The sequence below is a fragment of the Pseudonaja textilis genome, chromosome 17, assembly GCF_049901715.1.
Source record: "Pseudonaja textilis isolate UNSWEBS1 chromosome 17, rPseTex1.2, whole genome shotgun sequence".
Taxonomy (NCBI): domain Eukaryota; kingdom Metazoa; phylum Chordata; class Lepidosauria; order Squamata; family Elapidae; genus Pseudonaja; species Pseudonaja textilis.
This window is the reverse complement of record NC_142006.1, coordinates 3,812,868-3,828,719: the sequence shown is the minus strand read 5'-3', so window position 1 is coordinate 3,828,719 and position 15,852 is coordinate 3,812,868. Positions and strand designations below refer to the sequence as shown.

At 43.6% G+C, this 15,852-nt stretch overlaps 1 protein-coding gene across 1 annotated transcript in view; it reads right to left on the bottom strand.

Annotated features, from left to right (window-relative positions):
* Window positions 1–4,438: 4,438 nt before the first annotated feature.
* Window positions 4,439–15,852, bottom strand: part of COL27A1 (collagen type XXVII alpha 1 chain) — a 145,776-nt gene continuing 134,362 nt past the window's right edge. Inside the window, exons 53-61 of the mRNA XM_087914728.1 lie at window positions 15,636–15,671; window positions 15,507–15,524; window positions 13,611–13,646; window positions 12,774–12,800; window positions 12,059–12,124; window positions 11,786–11,954; window positions 10,345–10,454; window positions 8,432–8,641; window positions 4,439–6,358 (exon numbers count right to left, since the gene is read on the bottom strand). Of these exons, the coding sequence (XP_087770854.1) occupies window positions 6,212–6,358; window positions 8,432–8,641; window positions 10,345–10,454; window positions 11,786–11,954; window positions 12,059–12,124; window positions 12,774–12,800; window positions 13,611–13,646; window positions 15,507–15,524; window positions 15,636–15,671 (819 nt within the window). The 3' untranslated portion in view covers window positions 4,439–6,211. The remainder of the gene's footprint in view (window positions 6,359–8,431; window positions 8,642–10,344; window positions 10,455–11,785; window positions 11,955–12,058; window positions 12,125–12,773; window positions 12,801–13,610; window positions 13,647–15,506; window positions 15,525–15,635; window positions 15,672–15,852) is intronic.

The following is a 15,852-nucleotide window of genomic DNA, read 5'->3' as shown; positions in this document are numbered from 1 at the left end:
TTATTTTCTCTTTTCTTCTATTCCATTCTACTTTCTCTTCTCTTCTATTTTCTCTTCTCTCCTATTCTACTTTCTCTCTTCTCTTCTCTTCTCTTCTCTTCTCTTCTCTTCTCTTCTCTTCTCTTCTCTTCTCTTCTCTTCTCTTTTCTCTTCTCTTCTATTTCTATCCCAGACCAAGTCAATTCTAAAAATCTAACTTGGTTGACGCTTACAATTAACATCAGAGGCCAGAGGTGGGTTTATGGAATCCGGTACCTTGGAAACGATGACAGAAATTATGTCCACTTATAGGTGAGGCCCACTGACATGGATTAAGGCCTTACTCCCAACTAAGCAGATATCAGCTTGAATTACCCATTGGAGAGAGAGAGAGAGAGAGAGGGAAAGAAAGAAAGAAAGAAAGAAAGAAAGAAAGAAAGAAAGAAAGAAAGAAAGAAAGAAAGAAAGAAAGAAAGAAATGCACAAAACTAAAAAAAGAAACAGCTGGATAAATGTCTTGTGGGAACTACAAAAATAAACAGTAATATATACGGCTGGCTTTTTATGTCAGGCTTTTATTGCCCCCTGGTGAGAGCTACTGGCCACACATTAAAAAAAAAAGTTAAGACATTGGGAGGAAAATCACCGGAGGGGATGAAACGCAAGAAATAAAACTTTTCTCGAACTCTCTCGCAAGCAAATTTGGCTTGTTTGCTGTTCTTCCTTTGTGCTTCCGTCCCGCTAAATCAAAAGCTCCTTTCTTTCCAGAAAGACGCATTTATCAGCTCCCCTCTGGTGTTGTTTTTTTTTTTTTTCAGGAATTTCCTATGTAGCTGCTGATTTAGTGTTTGGCAACAAAAATCCTTCGGGTCCCATTCAGCCCTATTCTTGGCCCGGCTTCTATTTTTTTCTGCCAGTGAAGAGAGACTGATCTTCCATCTGCTTCAAAGAGTCGAAGAAATAGGTCGCTTTCTGAAGGACCACCAAGGCGCTGAATCTTTCTTATTAGAATAGAATAGGATAACAGAGTTGGAAGGGACCTTGGAGGTCTTCTAGTCCAACCCACTGCGTAGGCAGGAAACCCTGCACCACTTCAGACAAATGTTACGCAATCTCGTCTTAAAAACCTCCAGTGTTGGAGCATTCACAACTTCTGGGGGCAAGTTGTTCTACTGATTAATTGTTCTAACTGTCAGAAAATTTCTCCTTAGTTCTAGGTTGCTTCTCTCCTTGATTAATATCCATCCATGGCTTCTTGTCCTGCCCTCAGGGGCCTTGGAGAATAGCTTGACCCCTCAGATATTGCACCACTGCTATCATGCCACCCCTAGTCCTTCTCTTCTCTAGACTAGACATACCCAGTTCCTGCAACCGTTCATCATAGGTTTTAGCCTCCAGTCCCCTAATCCTCTTTGTTGCTGTTCTCTGCACTCTTTCTGGAGTCTCAACATCTTTTTTACATCGTAGCAACCAAAACTGGATGCAGTATTCCAAGTGTGGCCTTACCAAGGCATTATAAGGTGGTATTAACACTTCACGTGATCTTGATTCTATCCCTGTTAATGTAGCCTAGGTCTGCATTAGAGAAAGAAAGAAAGAAAGAAAGAAAGAAAGAAAGAAAGAAAGAAAGAAAGAAAGAAAGAAAGAAAGAAAGAAAGAAAGAAAGAAAGAAAGAAAGAAAAAAATGCACAGAACTAAAAAAAGAAACAGCTGGAGAAATGTCTTGTGGGAACTGCAAAAATAAACAGTAATATATACGGCTGGCTTTTTACGTCAGGCTTTTATTGCCCCCTGGTGAGAGCTACTGGCTCATATTTAAACTGTTGCCCACTAAAGGGGTTATTTTTTTCAGATTTATTCCGAACTAGCTGGGTACCCGTGCTTCACTACGAAACTATGTGGTCGGGCTTAGTTTTGGGGGAGGAAAATAAGGAGAGAATAAATTACCTCTGCCTACCAGCATCCATTGGTATTCATCTGGCTAGCGTCCAGTCAACGTGTGAGAGAGCTGAGGACTGTTTGGAAACTGAAAGAGTATTTGCTGTGTGAGCAAGAAGGAGACAGCAAGGAGCCTGGGCATGGTTTAGCTCAACTGTTCTGTACTAAAGCTGCTTGGTGCTGTGAAACTAAAACTCCTCTCCTCTGCTTGTGTTTTGCATTTGGAAGAGATTTCTTTTCAGGTGGGGAGGGGGAGTAGAACTCCTTAGCATCAGAGCATGTTAATAATAGTAATATAGGAAATGCTAATGCTCTGATGGTCATTTTGAAAAATCCTTTCTTAATGAGCCCCTAGAAGCCAAGAGGAACCTACGTGCCGAATTTCAAGCTTGTAGGCTTTACGGTTCTGGCGATTTTGTGATGATGCATGAGCGTCATTTCGCTTTTTTTATATATATAGATGAGCAGGGGGTTGGGACTAGAAGACCTCCAAGGAGTCTTCCAATTCTTTTATTCTGGTTTATTCTCCAAAGCACCAGAGGGCAGGACAAGAAGCAACGGATGGAAACTAAGCAAGGAGAGAAGCAACCTAGAACTAAGGAGAAATTTCCTGACAGTTAGAACAATTAATCAGTGGAACAACTTGCCTCCAGAAGTTATGAATTGCTCCAACACTGGAAGTTTTAAAGAAGAGATTGGACATTTGTCTGAAATGGTGTAGAGGTTCTTGCTTGAGCAGCGGGGGGAGGTTGGACTACAAGACCTCCAAAGGTCCCTTCCAGCTCCGTTATTCTGATCAGCTCATTTTCCCAGAGCGGGGCAGAAACTCTCAGTGCAATTCAAGCTTTTTAGCTCCAGCTGGACAGTCTCGTTTCCCCAGAAGTGGCTCAAATCCTAATCCATCTCCCCCCACCCTAATTCCCCTTCACCGCCCACCCATTGTGTTGGCTTTGGCCATGGGAACAAGCCGTGCCACGTCTTGGCAGGACTTCCAAGGAGTCTCCGGCTAAGCATTTGAATGTTTGTCAACGGGAGTCAGCTGTTGCCACGCCTTCCCTCCCCCTCCAGAGAATATGTCCCCCCCTTCCCGTTTACTCCATTGTCTTGCTTTGCAAAAAACCGCAGGAGACCTGGGGAGGTATCACAGTTAGTTGCCTAGTTACAGAAGGAAGGTGTGGATGATGCTAGTGAAGGAAGGAAAAGGAAGGAAGATTTGACATACGCAGAAGCATTTTGGCAGCAGTTCCTCTCCAATCTGACCATCTAGAAACACGATAATTTGGATTTAGCGGGGAGACTGTTTTACAAACGGTCCTAGACCTTTGCCCCCAAACTCCTTTTTATGGAGTGTGGATGTTTAATGTTCTTTTTTTAAAATAAAAAAAAAAGTCCGCTTTTTTTTCTTGTTTTACCAATCACGGTTTGAATGTTTTTCAAGGTTTTTACATCGTAAGCCAGCCATAGTCGTTGGATACGAGACAGGCGGCCAATAAATTCCATGAGCCGCAGCGGCACAGTGGCTCGAGTGCGGTACTGCAGGCTACTTCTGCCGACTGCCGGCTGCCTGCAATTTGGTAGTTCAAATCTAATCAGGCTCCAGGTTGACTCAGCCTTCCGTCCTTCTGAGGTGGGTCAAATGAGGACCCAGATTGTCGGGGGAAATTACGCTGGCTCTGTAAATCGCTTGGAGAGGGCTGTAAAAACACCGTGAAGCAGTATATTAAGTCAAAATCCTTCCTTCCTCCTCCCTCCCTCCTTTCATGTTTCCTTCCTTCCTTCTTTGAGCCATGGTGGTTCAGTGGTTAGAGTGCACGACTGCAGGCTACTTCTGCTGCCTGCAATTTGGTAGTTCAAATCTAATCAGGCTCCAGGTTGACTCCGCCTTCCGTCCTTCTGAGGTGGGTCAAATGAGGACCCAGGTTGTTGGGGGCAAGAGGCTGACTCTGTAAACCGCTTAGAGAGGGCTGTGAAGCACTGTGAAGTTGGTATATAAGTCTAAGTGCTATTGCTCTTGCTATAAACAAATAAAAACTCCACAGGAGATGGCAGGAGATGGAATCCTACGCCAACATCCTATAGGGCCTGCCCCATGCTGGAGAAAGGAGATTAATTCCGGATTCAGTCAATTTGTCTATGGAGATTCTCCGTCATCCAGGTCATTGTTGTCCTTTTCCAAGACTGGACTTTCTGGTTTTTCTTTGAAGACGTTTCACTCCTCATCTAAGAAGCTTCTTCAGCTCATGCAAGAAGCTTCTTCAGAGCTGAAGAAGAAGCTCCTTGGATGAGGAGCGAAACATCTTCAAAGAAAGTCCAGTTTCCTCCTGAGAAAAACCATTTTTGGGATTCACTCAGTGGTAAGATTTGCATTTGACACAGAAAATTATTTGAAAGTGGGGCAGGGAGCCTTGGCAGCAAGAAAGGATAACGTTCAGTTTACATTTTTTGCTCAGTGAAACAAGAACAGGAGACAGCTTTTATTTTATTTCTCCCACCCGCTTTTCAAAAAAAAAAAAAAAAAGAAAACCACACACGTCTCGTTTATTTCTTTTTTCTTACAAAAAAAAAACAAAACACCAGGAAAAGTCAAGTAGAACAGAGTGACCTCGCTTCCATCATCAGGACATTCTTTATATAGAAAGAAATACCATACTATTTAAACCTTCTGGTTTTGTTTTGGTTTTTTTTTTTTCCCTTTTGAGTTCCAAATTTACAGATACAAGGTCTAGATATCTACAGAACGCAACGCACCAAAAGAGAGAAACGGCGACAAGAATGACGGCGACAATGAAACAAAACCCAAGACAAAATGAGCGCAGACGACTCCAACCTACCTCTACTGTTGGCCTGCTCCTTCTTTTATCATGTGGACAAACCTCAAAACCGATGCTGAAATGGGCTCTGCTTATAGAAAAGCTACGATAGATCCGTTTTATTTTCAAAAATATCTTTCTTCCATCGGGGTCTCCTCGTAGCCCAGCCTAAAAAGCTGGACTAATTCATATAGTACGTTCTCCAAAATACACGCATTTTTTTTTTGAATTTTATATTCTCTGTTCCTTTAAACCCAAATGCACTTGGCACACACATACAGGTATATATATATATATATATATATATGTATATATTTATATAGGTATATATATTAGCTAACAACTACTCTTCAATTTTACACCCTGCCTCTCCCCCTCACCCCACGCCCTGTTGCAAAGTTGTTTGATTTCACAGGAAAAAAAAAAATCTGGAGAATGTTTAATGCACTTTTAAATTAACTCGATTATCTCTCCTGTACCAAAAGAAAAACGTGCCCTGTGTTTTGTTTGTTGGGTTTTTTTCCTGCAAATGTAATTTACCGAAATGGAGGGGAGAGCTATTAAGAGACACTGTAGCACCTCTGAGGAGTTTTAAATAGTTTTTACTCATATATATATATATATATGTATATATATAATTACAACTTCTTTAAAAAATAAAAGAGCACCAAATATTTTCACAGTGAGAGGTAGAATCAAATTGAAAAGGCTTGTCCCTCTCTCTCTCTCTCTCTCTTTCTCTCTCTCTCTTTTGTTTTCTCTCTTTCATTTTCTCTTTTTACAATGTAGCACCAAAGTTTGTTCACCCCTTTTTCCACTTTGGTGGGGGACCTATCTCCCCTTACCACCCTACATCGAAAGGACTGTGGGATGTTTTTTTTTTTCCATTTCCAAAAAGAAGAATCTCACCAGCTTTTATTTAGATTCTTTTTCTTTTGCCTTAAATAATATATATCTATATATATTTTTTTTTCTCTTTCTCCTCTCTCTGTTTAATATTGCACATCAAAATCCTTCCTGTTCCAGAACAGTGAGCAGATTGAAAAATAATCTCAACATAAGAAGATGGCAACGTTGATTTTTCCGTCTTGTCCAGCAAAACCTTTAAAAAAGGAAAAAGGACCTGGGTTCCGGAATGTTATGCTTGGTGACCCAAAATCTGCACGAATGATTTGGGTTTTCTGCAAGCAACTTTTTTTTTTCCTTTCCTCCTTTGGCTGAAGGGAAAGAGTCCAACCATGCGTGGAGAATATGTCTACTTCAACTGGCCTTCTCTGAAGTCGCTTCAGTCCCCTGGGTTCTTCCAAACCTTTTCTCCCCATGCCGAGATGGAGCGGCTGATGGATCTGCAAAGGCTTTCCCATTTGACATGGTCCCAGTGCTGAAGGCCCAAATCTTGGCTCCAGGTGGCCAAGTCTCTTGGCCAAAGACGCAGCCTCTCTTCTGAAAGAAGCCAATGGGTGGAGCACCAAGAAAGTTGACTTCTAGAGGAAACACACTGGCCCAACCTCAAGGAAATATTCCTTCCCTGGTTTGCTTGGTGGAAGGTTATAGATGCCCACAATTGGCAACCGTTGGATGTCGTACGTCCGGAAGGTAAAGAGAGCGTGATGCCACTGACTGTCTTGAATCTGGTTGAAGAGGAAACCTGAGGGTTACGCCCTGCAACCACACGTGGCTGGAGATAGGAAGACCCAACCGCCCCAAAGGAGGGGGGAATGGAAAATCCATCACAAAGCCCCTCCCTCTTTATTTGCCCCACCGCCACCACCAAATGTTTCCTTCTGCCTCCAAATGGATCATCAAACCCAGTCAACCCAACTCTTCCCTCGAGGCATAAAGGATCAGGCTCAAATTATCCAATTTTGGCCAACATTTATGCAAAAAGCCGGTTTTCTGGAGAAGGAGCTAACTCTGGGAACGGTGGAAGGAAAGAGATGAAAAGGATGGCCAACAGGAAAGGTGAAGGAACTCAATAATGGTGGTCATGGAGCCAGCTTTGGAAGACCTGCAAGACCAGGTTAGGGACATATTGTCCTTGAAAAACTCAATTTCTGTGGTTACTAGGAGTCAAAAATGATGGCACATAATCTCTCCATCCATCCATCCATCCATGCATCCCTCTCTCTCTCCATCCATCCATCCATCCATCCACATCTCTCTCTCTCTCCATCAGAATGTTTCCTTCCTGCCTTCCTTACAGGATTAGCCCTGTAATTTCTTCTAACAACCGGTTCTCCGAACTGCTTAGAATGGTAACAACCGGTTCTAGCGAATAGGTGCGAACTGGTAAAATCCCATCCCTGATAATAGATGCAAAGAGGGATGATCTCTTGCATCATATATCCAGTTTCAATTTTAGAGCTCAGCCGCATTCAATTCATTCAAACTATCAGCAGGGGGAGCTTTTGCTTTGATTAAAAAGTCTCCCCTCCAATGCTTGGGAGCCGAGATAGACAACCGGAAGCCTTGGAGATTCTGCCTATGGAGATTCTCAGTCATCCAGCTCAGGGTTGTCCCAAAGGGGCTTTCTTTCAAAAGGCAACTGGACTTTTCTGGTTTTTGTTTTTTCATTGAATAAATTTCGCTTCTCATCCAAGAACCTTCTTTGGTTCTGCTTCAGTTCTTCAGAACCAAAGAAGCTTCTTGGATGAGAAGCGCAATGTTTCCAAAGAAAAACAAAACAAGAAAAGTGCAGTTGCTTTTGGGAAAAAGCGCCTTTGGGAAAAGAGGAGGAGGAGGAGGAGGAGGAGGAGGAGGAGGAGGAGGAGGAGGGGAAGAAGAAGAAGAAGAAGAAGAAGAAGAAGAAGAAGAAGAAGAAGAAGAAGAAGAAGAAGAAGAAGAAGAAGAAGAAGAAGAAGAAGAAGAAGAAGAAGAAGAAGAAGAAGAAGAAGAAGAAGAAGAAGAAGAAGAAGAAGATGATCATCCTTCCATTCTCCACCATCCAGTCAGAGCTGAAGAAGCTTCTTGGATGAGAAGCGCAACGTCTTCAAAGAAAAGACAAACAAGAAAGTCCAGCTGCCTTTTGAAAAAGCACCTTTGGGAAAAGAGGAGGAGGAGGAGGATGAAGATGGAGGAGGAGGAGGAAAAGAGGAGGAGGAGGAGGAGGAAAAGGAGGAGGAGGAAGAAAAGGAGGAGGAAGAGAAAGAGAAGGAAAAGGAGGAGGAGGAGGAGGAGGAAGAGAAAGAGAAGGAGGAGGAGGAGGAGGAGGAGGAGGAGGAGGAGGAGGAGGAGGAGGAGGAGGAGGAGGAGGAGGAGGAGGAGGAGGAGGAGGAGGAGGAAAAGATCACCCTTCCATTCCCCACCATCCAGTCCGAGCTGAAGAGGCTTCTTGGACGTTTTCAAAGAAAAACAAGAAAGTAGAGTTGCCTCTTGAAAAAAAAAAAAGAAAGCACATTTGGGACAAGCCTTGTAGATGTTTTACCTTTTTTTCAGCGCTCACAATTTTTTTTTTTTTTTTTGCATGGAGTCAGGGTGACTTGGTTTCATCAGGATTTGAACCTGAGCAGGCTACCTCTAGTCTGGATAATAAAACAACTCAAAGACGAAAACACCTTCAACATGGCCGCAGTTTGGGTTAGGAGACCTTTCAAGGGTAGATATTTCTAGATATTTCTTGATGATGAAATCGCAGCATCTTCTCCATGCGGGGGTAGCACCTAACCCTTCCAACTCTTTTTTTTTTTCCCGGAGGATTGCCATACCTTACAATGGTTCACCACAACATCCGGCGTGAGCTGCCCTCCCCGTTCGAAGAGCTGCCCGTTCCAGGCCTTGAAGCTTACAGAGGCCCCTTCAGACGGTCCTTCCGGCCAAACCGACATGTTCAAGCAATGGATAGTGATGTTCTGAACGACTTCAGAGCTCAAGAGGTGAAGGAAATTCATTTGTACTCTTCCAATATCGAAGTCCAGCTAGACAAGGGGACGTACAAAAGTTTGGGATAAAGGTTGGACTCAACGTTCTGGTTAGGAGAAACATCTTGAGACCTTCATGCCTAAACCAACTTATCACCATTCTACAGACCTTCAACTACACCCAAGCAGCCATGCACCGGAAATGTATAAAACTACAAAAGAGGGAAAAAAATCTAATATTTTTGGACTATCCAGTGGTCAGATAAACATTGATTTGTACTTATGAGCCATGGTGGTGCAGTGCTTAGAGCGCAGCACGGCAGGCTACTTCTGCTGACTGCCGGCTGTCTACAATTTGTTATTTTGAATCTCACCATAGGCTCAAGTTTGACTCAGCCTTCCATCCTTCCAAGGTGGGTAAAATGAGGACCCAGATTATTGGGGGCAAGAGGCTGGCTCCGTAAACCATGCAGAGAGGGCTGGAAAGCTCTGTGAAGTGGTATATAAGTATATTGCAGAGGTGGTATTCAGCAGGTTCTGGCCAGTTCTGGAGAACCAGTAGTGGAAATTTTGAGTCGTTTGGAGAACCGGTCAATTCCACCTCTGACTGGCCCCACTAACCCCATCTCTTCTCTGCCTCCCACTGAGTCCCAACTGATCAGCTGGGTCTCCTTTGGTTGTCTTGCACAACAGAACAGAGCTGCAAAGCAGGTTAGTGGGGTGAAGGGGGATTTTGCAGTATCCTTCCCCCAGGAGAAGGTTCCCTATCCTTCCCCTGCCACGCCCACCAAGCCACGCCCACAGAACTGGTAGTAAAATATTTTGAATCCCACCACTGGTCTATTGCTATTGCTATGGACAGATAAGCCTGGATTTGCGCTAAGAGTCATCCTTCCCATGGGCAAAGTAACTTCCTGCAGCCAACCTTGGTAATGTCTCTATTTTTATGAATGAATCTGGCTGCTTTAACGACAAGACCCATTCACAGAAACAGAGGCATTACTTACTGCTTCGAACGAGTGATGACATGGCTGAAATTCTGGACAATAACATAGGCCAGTAGAATTTCAAATTCTCAACCCCAATTCTATTTAAACAGGAAGAGAGAGAGAGAAAGAAAGAGAGAAAGAGACAGACAGAAAGAGAGAGAGAAAGAAAGAGACAGAAAGAGAGAGACAAAGAGAAAGAGAGAGAGAGACAGAAAGGGAAAGAGAGAGAGAGAGAGAGAGAGAGAGAGAGAATAAAAAATTGCTCTGCTTATTCACAAATTGTTTTGCTTCAGGCTAGATGTTGCCTGAGGTTACCCGTGAAAAGAACGCCTCATTTTTCAACTGAGCCAAAATACCACTTTTTTTTAATGTCACTAGCTACTTATTCCTTTCCAGGTTCGGCTTAAGACAGAGCTTCTTATTTTTAAAAGCTTAAACAATTGGAACGTGGTACTTAACAACAAGGATAAGCAACGTGTCAGCCATGTGGGCACTGAAGAACGTGCCCGGCTCCCTATCCGCCTGTTTTTAATTTTTTAATTTTTTTGCAAAAGATTTTATTGGGATTGAAAAAAAAAATGGAAAACGGTGCAGCCAAGCCCTAGATGCATTATCTGCCTTTCCAAGAACTTCTCTGTGCCCCACGTAGAACCACGAGGCATTTTCAGGAAATTAAAAAATGTCCTTGTTTTTAGAGTTGTTCCATGGGCTGCATGTGAAATGTCATATTCCGGTGGTTTTTGCTAGAAATGGCATGTGCCTTTAATGTACCTTTGATGTTGTGATAGGGTTGAGGCAGGTTTGACCTCCTTGGGCAAAGTTGCAGGTGACCTGAATGCTGTCTGAAGAACAGCCAAGATTTGGGTCCATCCAGTACACACCTGAAGGAAGAAGAAGAAGAGAGGAATAACACGCGAGGCCGGATGCGGTTATAATGGCATCTTTGAGATATGCAGAAATTACATATTATAAGTTACACCTGTGATAATGAAGAACAGAAGGGAATCTATACTTATCCAACACTTGAACAGAGAAATGATTATTGGACAGTTATATAACTATATCTAATAAACACGTACTGTTTTGTAACTTGTTACTTTCTAAAGGAAATATCAGGCTTCTGGCTACAACACGGGCCTGTATTTTTTGGCATAAGGACGTGTGTAGGAGATACTAGGTTATCCTGACCCGAAAGGAACTGGTTAATGACCTATTGTATTACAGATGGTCATAACAGGACCATAACAGGAAGAAGAAGCCGTGAGAACTTTGTCAAAGTTCTGGAGAAGAACAGTATGGAAGCTACCAGACACCCAAGATTAGACCTCTTGTCCTCCAACTATTATCAGCGTCCTTTAATCTTTTGCAGTGGGTCATAATCATTGTTGGGTGCTTCATCATTGGAGGCTTTTAAGAAGATACTGGACTACCACTTGTCTGGCATGGTATAAGGCAGGGGGGTCTTCAAACTGGACAGCTTTAAGACTTGTGGACTTCAATTCCCATAGTTCCTCCTCCAGTCTTGTTAGCTCAGGAATTCTGGGAATTGAAGTCCACGAGTCTTAAACTTGACAAGTTTGAAGGCCCTTATCATAGGATCTCCTGTTTGAACAAGACATTGGAGTATAAGGTCCCTTTCAACTCTGTTATTCTGTACAGAGAAGGTCCAGCAATCTAGAATCTCAACTCCAGAATGATTTTGCCCATCCTGTCAGATCATCTAGAGAAGATGACTCATCCCATGTAAAGAGGGAGGTGGCAGACTAGAACACTGTGGAATAGGTTGATCCGGGAGATTTGATGGTCCTGCTGTTCCTGGCTTTTAGCCTAGTCAATCTTTTCTTGAGAGGGGCCTTTGATTACACTGACACCTTTTAAAGAAGGGACAAATGGCCATCTTACACAACTCTTTTGTTGTTCTTTTCTCTACTGTTTGGTTCTCTTTTTTGTCCAGTTTATCGGGAGTTACATTGAGATTCTTCCATGTGTTGCCAAGAGTTGGGCAGAAAGTTCACGAAGGAATGAAATCTAGACGTTAGGGTTTTGTTCAGCTTTGGCCCAAATAGATGCAAATCTAGATACCCCATGAAATCCATCTTCCTCCTCCTCCTCCTCCTCCTCCTCCTCCTCCTCTTTAAGGCATCATGAGTGATGTAGATCTTGGAGAACATTTATTTACATGTTGACCATCCTGGAGCAGATGAAGTCTTACCATCCTGCATCTTTTGTTCACAGTTCATGAGGTCTTTACAAATACGGGTGGGGTTTTCCTTGGTCCCCATGGGTCTCTTGATGCTCTGGATGAGGACACTGAGGTAGTGCAGGGTCTTGAAGATCTCCCCTTCTTGATCCATCGCCGGAGGATCCATCTGTTCGTAGCTCTGCCAGGAAAGAGAGAAGACGCGGATGAATTCCTTACAGCGGCCAATTCTTTTTCCCATAAGTACTTCAGATAATTTTCCTTTAAGAAGCTTTTATGGGTTACCTCAGACCTGAAGGCAGCGCTGGCAGTCAACATGGAGTGGAAAGCTGCATCGAAGTCATCTTGCCCCTGGATTAGAGGAGAAAAGACACAGTTATGGTAGACTAGAAGGAAAAAGTCCATGCAGATAGAATACGGGCACTGACAAGATCAATCATGGAATCTCCAGGATGGATGTTTTAAGTGAAATAAGAACCACACAGTCTCACGGACTAAGGTATATGAAGAACGGTTACAGGAACTGGGCTTGGCTAGTCTAGGGAAGAGAAGGACCAAGGGGGACTTGATAGCAGCCTTCCAATAGTTGAGGGGCTGCCACAGAGGGGAAGGGGTTAGCTGTTTGCTAAAGCAGCTGTAGGCCAGACAAAGAATAATGGATGGAAACTGAACAAGGAGAGATTCATCCTGGAAATAAGGAGAAACTTAGTGAGAACAATCAACTGATGGAACAGAAGTTGCCTTCGGAAGTTGTAGGAGCTTCATCCATGGAGGCTTCCAAGAAGAAACCAGACTACCATTTGTCAGAAATGGTGTAGGGTCTCCTGCTTGGGCGGCGGATTGGACTAGATGACCTATAAGGTCCCTTCCAATTCTGATTATCTGTTATCTATTATCTTGTAACCCAAAGGTTTCATGGTTTCATTTGTGGGGGGCGGGGTTGCAACAAACATCCCAAACTTGCAGAGTTCTAAGGCCAATGAGGATTCAGAAAACTTACAAATGCAGCTTCAATTCCTGGTGGGCCCTATGAAGATAAAGAGACAAAACATGAAGCCTTAAGCAAGTTAAATCAAGATAAAATTCTTGGCTGTTGATGGACGTGGAAGACTAGGAGGAACAGGCAGAGGTCAAGGGAGAAATCTGTCTGTCTGATGCTTTAGATCAGGAGTCTTCAAACTTGACACCTTTAAGGCTGGTGGACGTCAACTCCCAGAATTCCTCCTCCAGTCATGTTAGCTCAGGAATTCTGGGAGCTGAAGTCCACCAGTCTTAAACTTACCAAGTTTGAAGGCCCTTGCTTTAGACTGGAAAGAAAGAACATGAGCCTTGGTAGTGCAGTGGTTAGAGTGCAGTACTGCGGGCTACTTCTGCTGACTGCCGGTTGCCTGTAATTTGGCAGTTCGAACCTCACCAGGCTCAAGGTCGACTCAGCCTTCCGTCCTTCCGAGGCGGGTAAAAGGGGGACCTAGATTATTGGGGGCAAGAGGCTGACTCTGTAAACCGCTTAGAGAGGGCTGTAAAGCACTGTGAAGCGGTATATAAGTCTAAGGGCTATTGCTTTTGCTATCTCTTGCATTCAGGTTCCACAGGGGGTGCGGAGGGAAACCAGGGTCAAGGGTGACAATGAATTATGTGTCTCGGAGTCGGCTCCACTCAGGCAGTGCCGGGTATGTTAACTCCCAATAAATCCTTTTGAAGTTTTGGAAATTTGGCCCGAGACTTAATTGGGGTGACTGCCAGAATCCTGACACCAGTAGCAGAAAAGGTTGGGCCATCATTGTGTGCTTTTGAAGACAAACACAACAAAAACCCACATCATATTTTAAATACATACCGGGGGGCCTGGAGGTCCTCGGGGCCCTGCGATACCCTAGGAAGACAAGAGTCAAGATAAACCACAATTGATCCTTCACAACCTGAACTGGAGATGCAAAACACCACCGTGTATGGGGGGAGGGGGAACCTCTCTTCCAAAGGTCTCTTCCTCCTTTACACACAAACACACACACACACGCACACACACTTTCTTCTCTGTCCCAAAGTTGCTTTCTTTCAAAAGGCAACTGGACTTTCTTCTTTTGCTTGACGACATTTCGCTTCTCCTCTGAGAAGCTTCATCATTTCTGACTGAATGGTAGGGAACAGAAGGATTTATATATTCCTTGCAGTCATCTGGTCATTGTCAGTCTTTCTGAGCATCATTGAGGCCACTTGGAGGTTCACCTGTGCGTTCGTTCAGGGTCACCTGAATCCTGTAGTCCAGTTGCCTTTTGAAAGAAAGCCCCTTTGAGACAACCATGACCTGGATGACTGAGAATTTCCATAGACATTGAGCTGTTCATCAGAGTTGAAGAAGCTTCTTGGATGAGAAGCAAAACCTCTTCAAAGAAAAACCAAGGAAGTCCAGTTGCCTTTGGAAAGAAATACTTTTTCTTCACTGGCTTCCAAGGGCTCTTTTCATCTCGGCACTTGCACCTGGGATTCTCTTGCCTGGACTAAAATGTTGCATTCTATTCTTTTAAGCAAATTCCACATTTTTAACCCGGACATGACCATTCTTAATTTGCACTGCACAAAGGCCAAATCAGAACCCTCTGATTTCCACCATTGAATCGAAGCCATTCTGTGTATGTTTGGTTTTAGTGCCAACATTGGACGGAATTTTTTTTTCTTTCTTTTCATACATTAAACATTTCAAAAGAATGGGTGAGGGAAGGTGTTAGATTGGGTGGAGATGGACAGGCTAACATTAGAATTAAAAGAAAGAGGGGAAACGGAATATTATTTGGTCTGGGACACATGGTATAAAAATGGTTAGAAAATAGAAATAAAGATCAAATATAAAGGTAATTTAAGAGGTATATTAAGCTTAGTGGCAATGTATATAGTTAAAGGAAGAAAAAGGAATGTAATTGATGGTTGTGGTTCACTGGCAGCTTGTGCAGACGGCAGCAGAATTGGACAGTGGGGAAGAACGGGGACCAGTCCGGGAGTCTGGAGAGGACTCGGGCAAGGGTCCTGCATCCGATATAGAGATGGGGCCAGGAGCATCTTGGAGTGGGGTGCTGACTCCGGAGCCTCCAGAGTCTGGCAGCAGTGAGGCCGAGGAACAAGGGGAGCCTGTTCCCAGGGCGCGTAAACACAGAGCTGCCAGAAGGCAAGAGCAGCTAAGACAAAAAAAAAGGCAACTCAGGAGTAAGGCTTGGAGGTGATTGTCCCTTCCATCAAGTATAAAGGACATGCAAAGGTAGAGAAACCTTTGCAGGAAGCAAAGTCATTCGCTCTGTTTGGATTCAACCTTGAAGCTCTGTGTGGACTTTGTAGTCCGGTTGGTTTTTTATAGTTCATTTGGCACTTTAGTTGTTGGCAGCCATTCAAGGGAGAGAAAGGTGGGTGCTTATCTCGAGGGATTGTTTGGACTAAGTGTGTGCTTAATTACAGTCTCTGGAAGCTTTGGTCAGAACGTTGATATATATACATATACATATACATATATATGTGTGTGTGTGTGTCTGTCTGTCTGTCTGTGTCTGTGTCTGTGTCTGTGTGTCTATGTATGAAAATCACCACAGCTGGAGCACTGCAAAGATTGTAAAAGTGATATAAAATGATGAAATATATTTAATAAAAAAAATTTTTTTTTTTTTAAAAACCCAAAACCAGGTGAAGAGTTTTCAAGTCTTGGGGTGGAAGGAGCAGTGTTGATGGGACACAACACAGCCATACTTACCCTTGGACCTTGGAGACCCTGAAAAAGGAAATGAAGAAGGGGGTGAAAACAGGTCCTTTCCCAGAAGAGGTGAGACCGAAGGGTCTGAACGTAATTTTACACCCATGGCACAGAAGGGACAACACTCACCGCTTCACCTTGGCTGCCTTTCTCTCCTTTAGGACCCTGGGGGGAGGGGGGGAGGTGACAAAAGGCACACCTGTTAAACGTGTAAGACACCTGCAACATTCCAATATAATGAAAAGCTCCAAAGTCAGTGAAGCCTGTGTGAATCAGCCCTGTGTGTGAGAAAGAGAGAGGATGGCTTGCCTTCACTGGAGGTTTTTAGGGAGACATTGGGGGAACC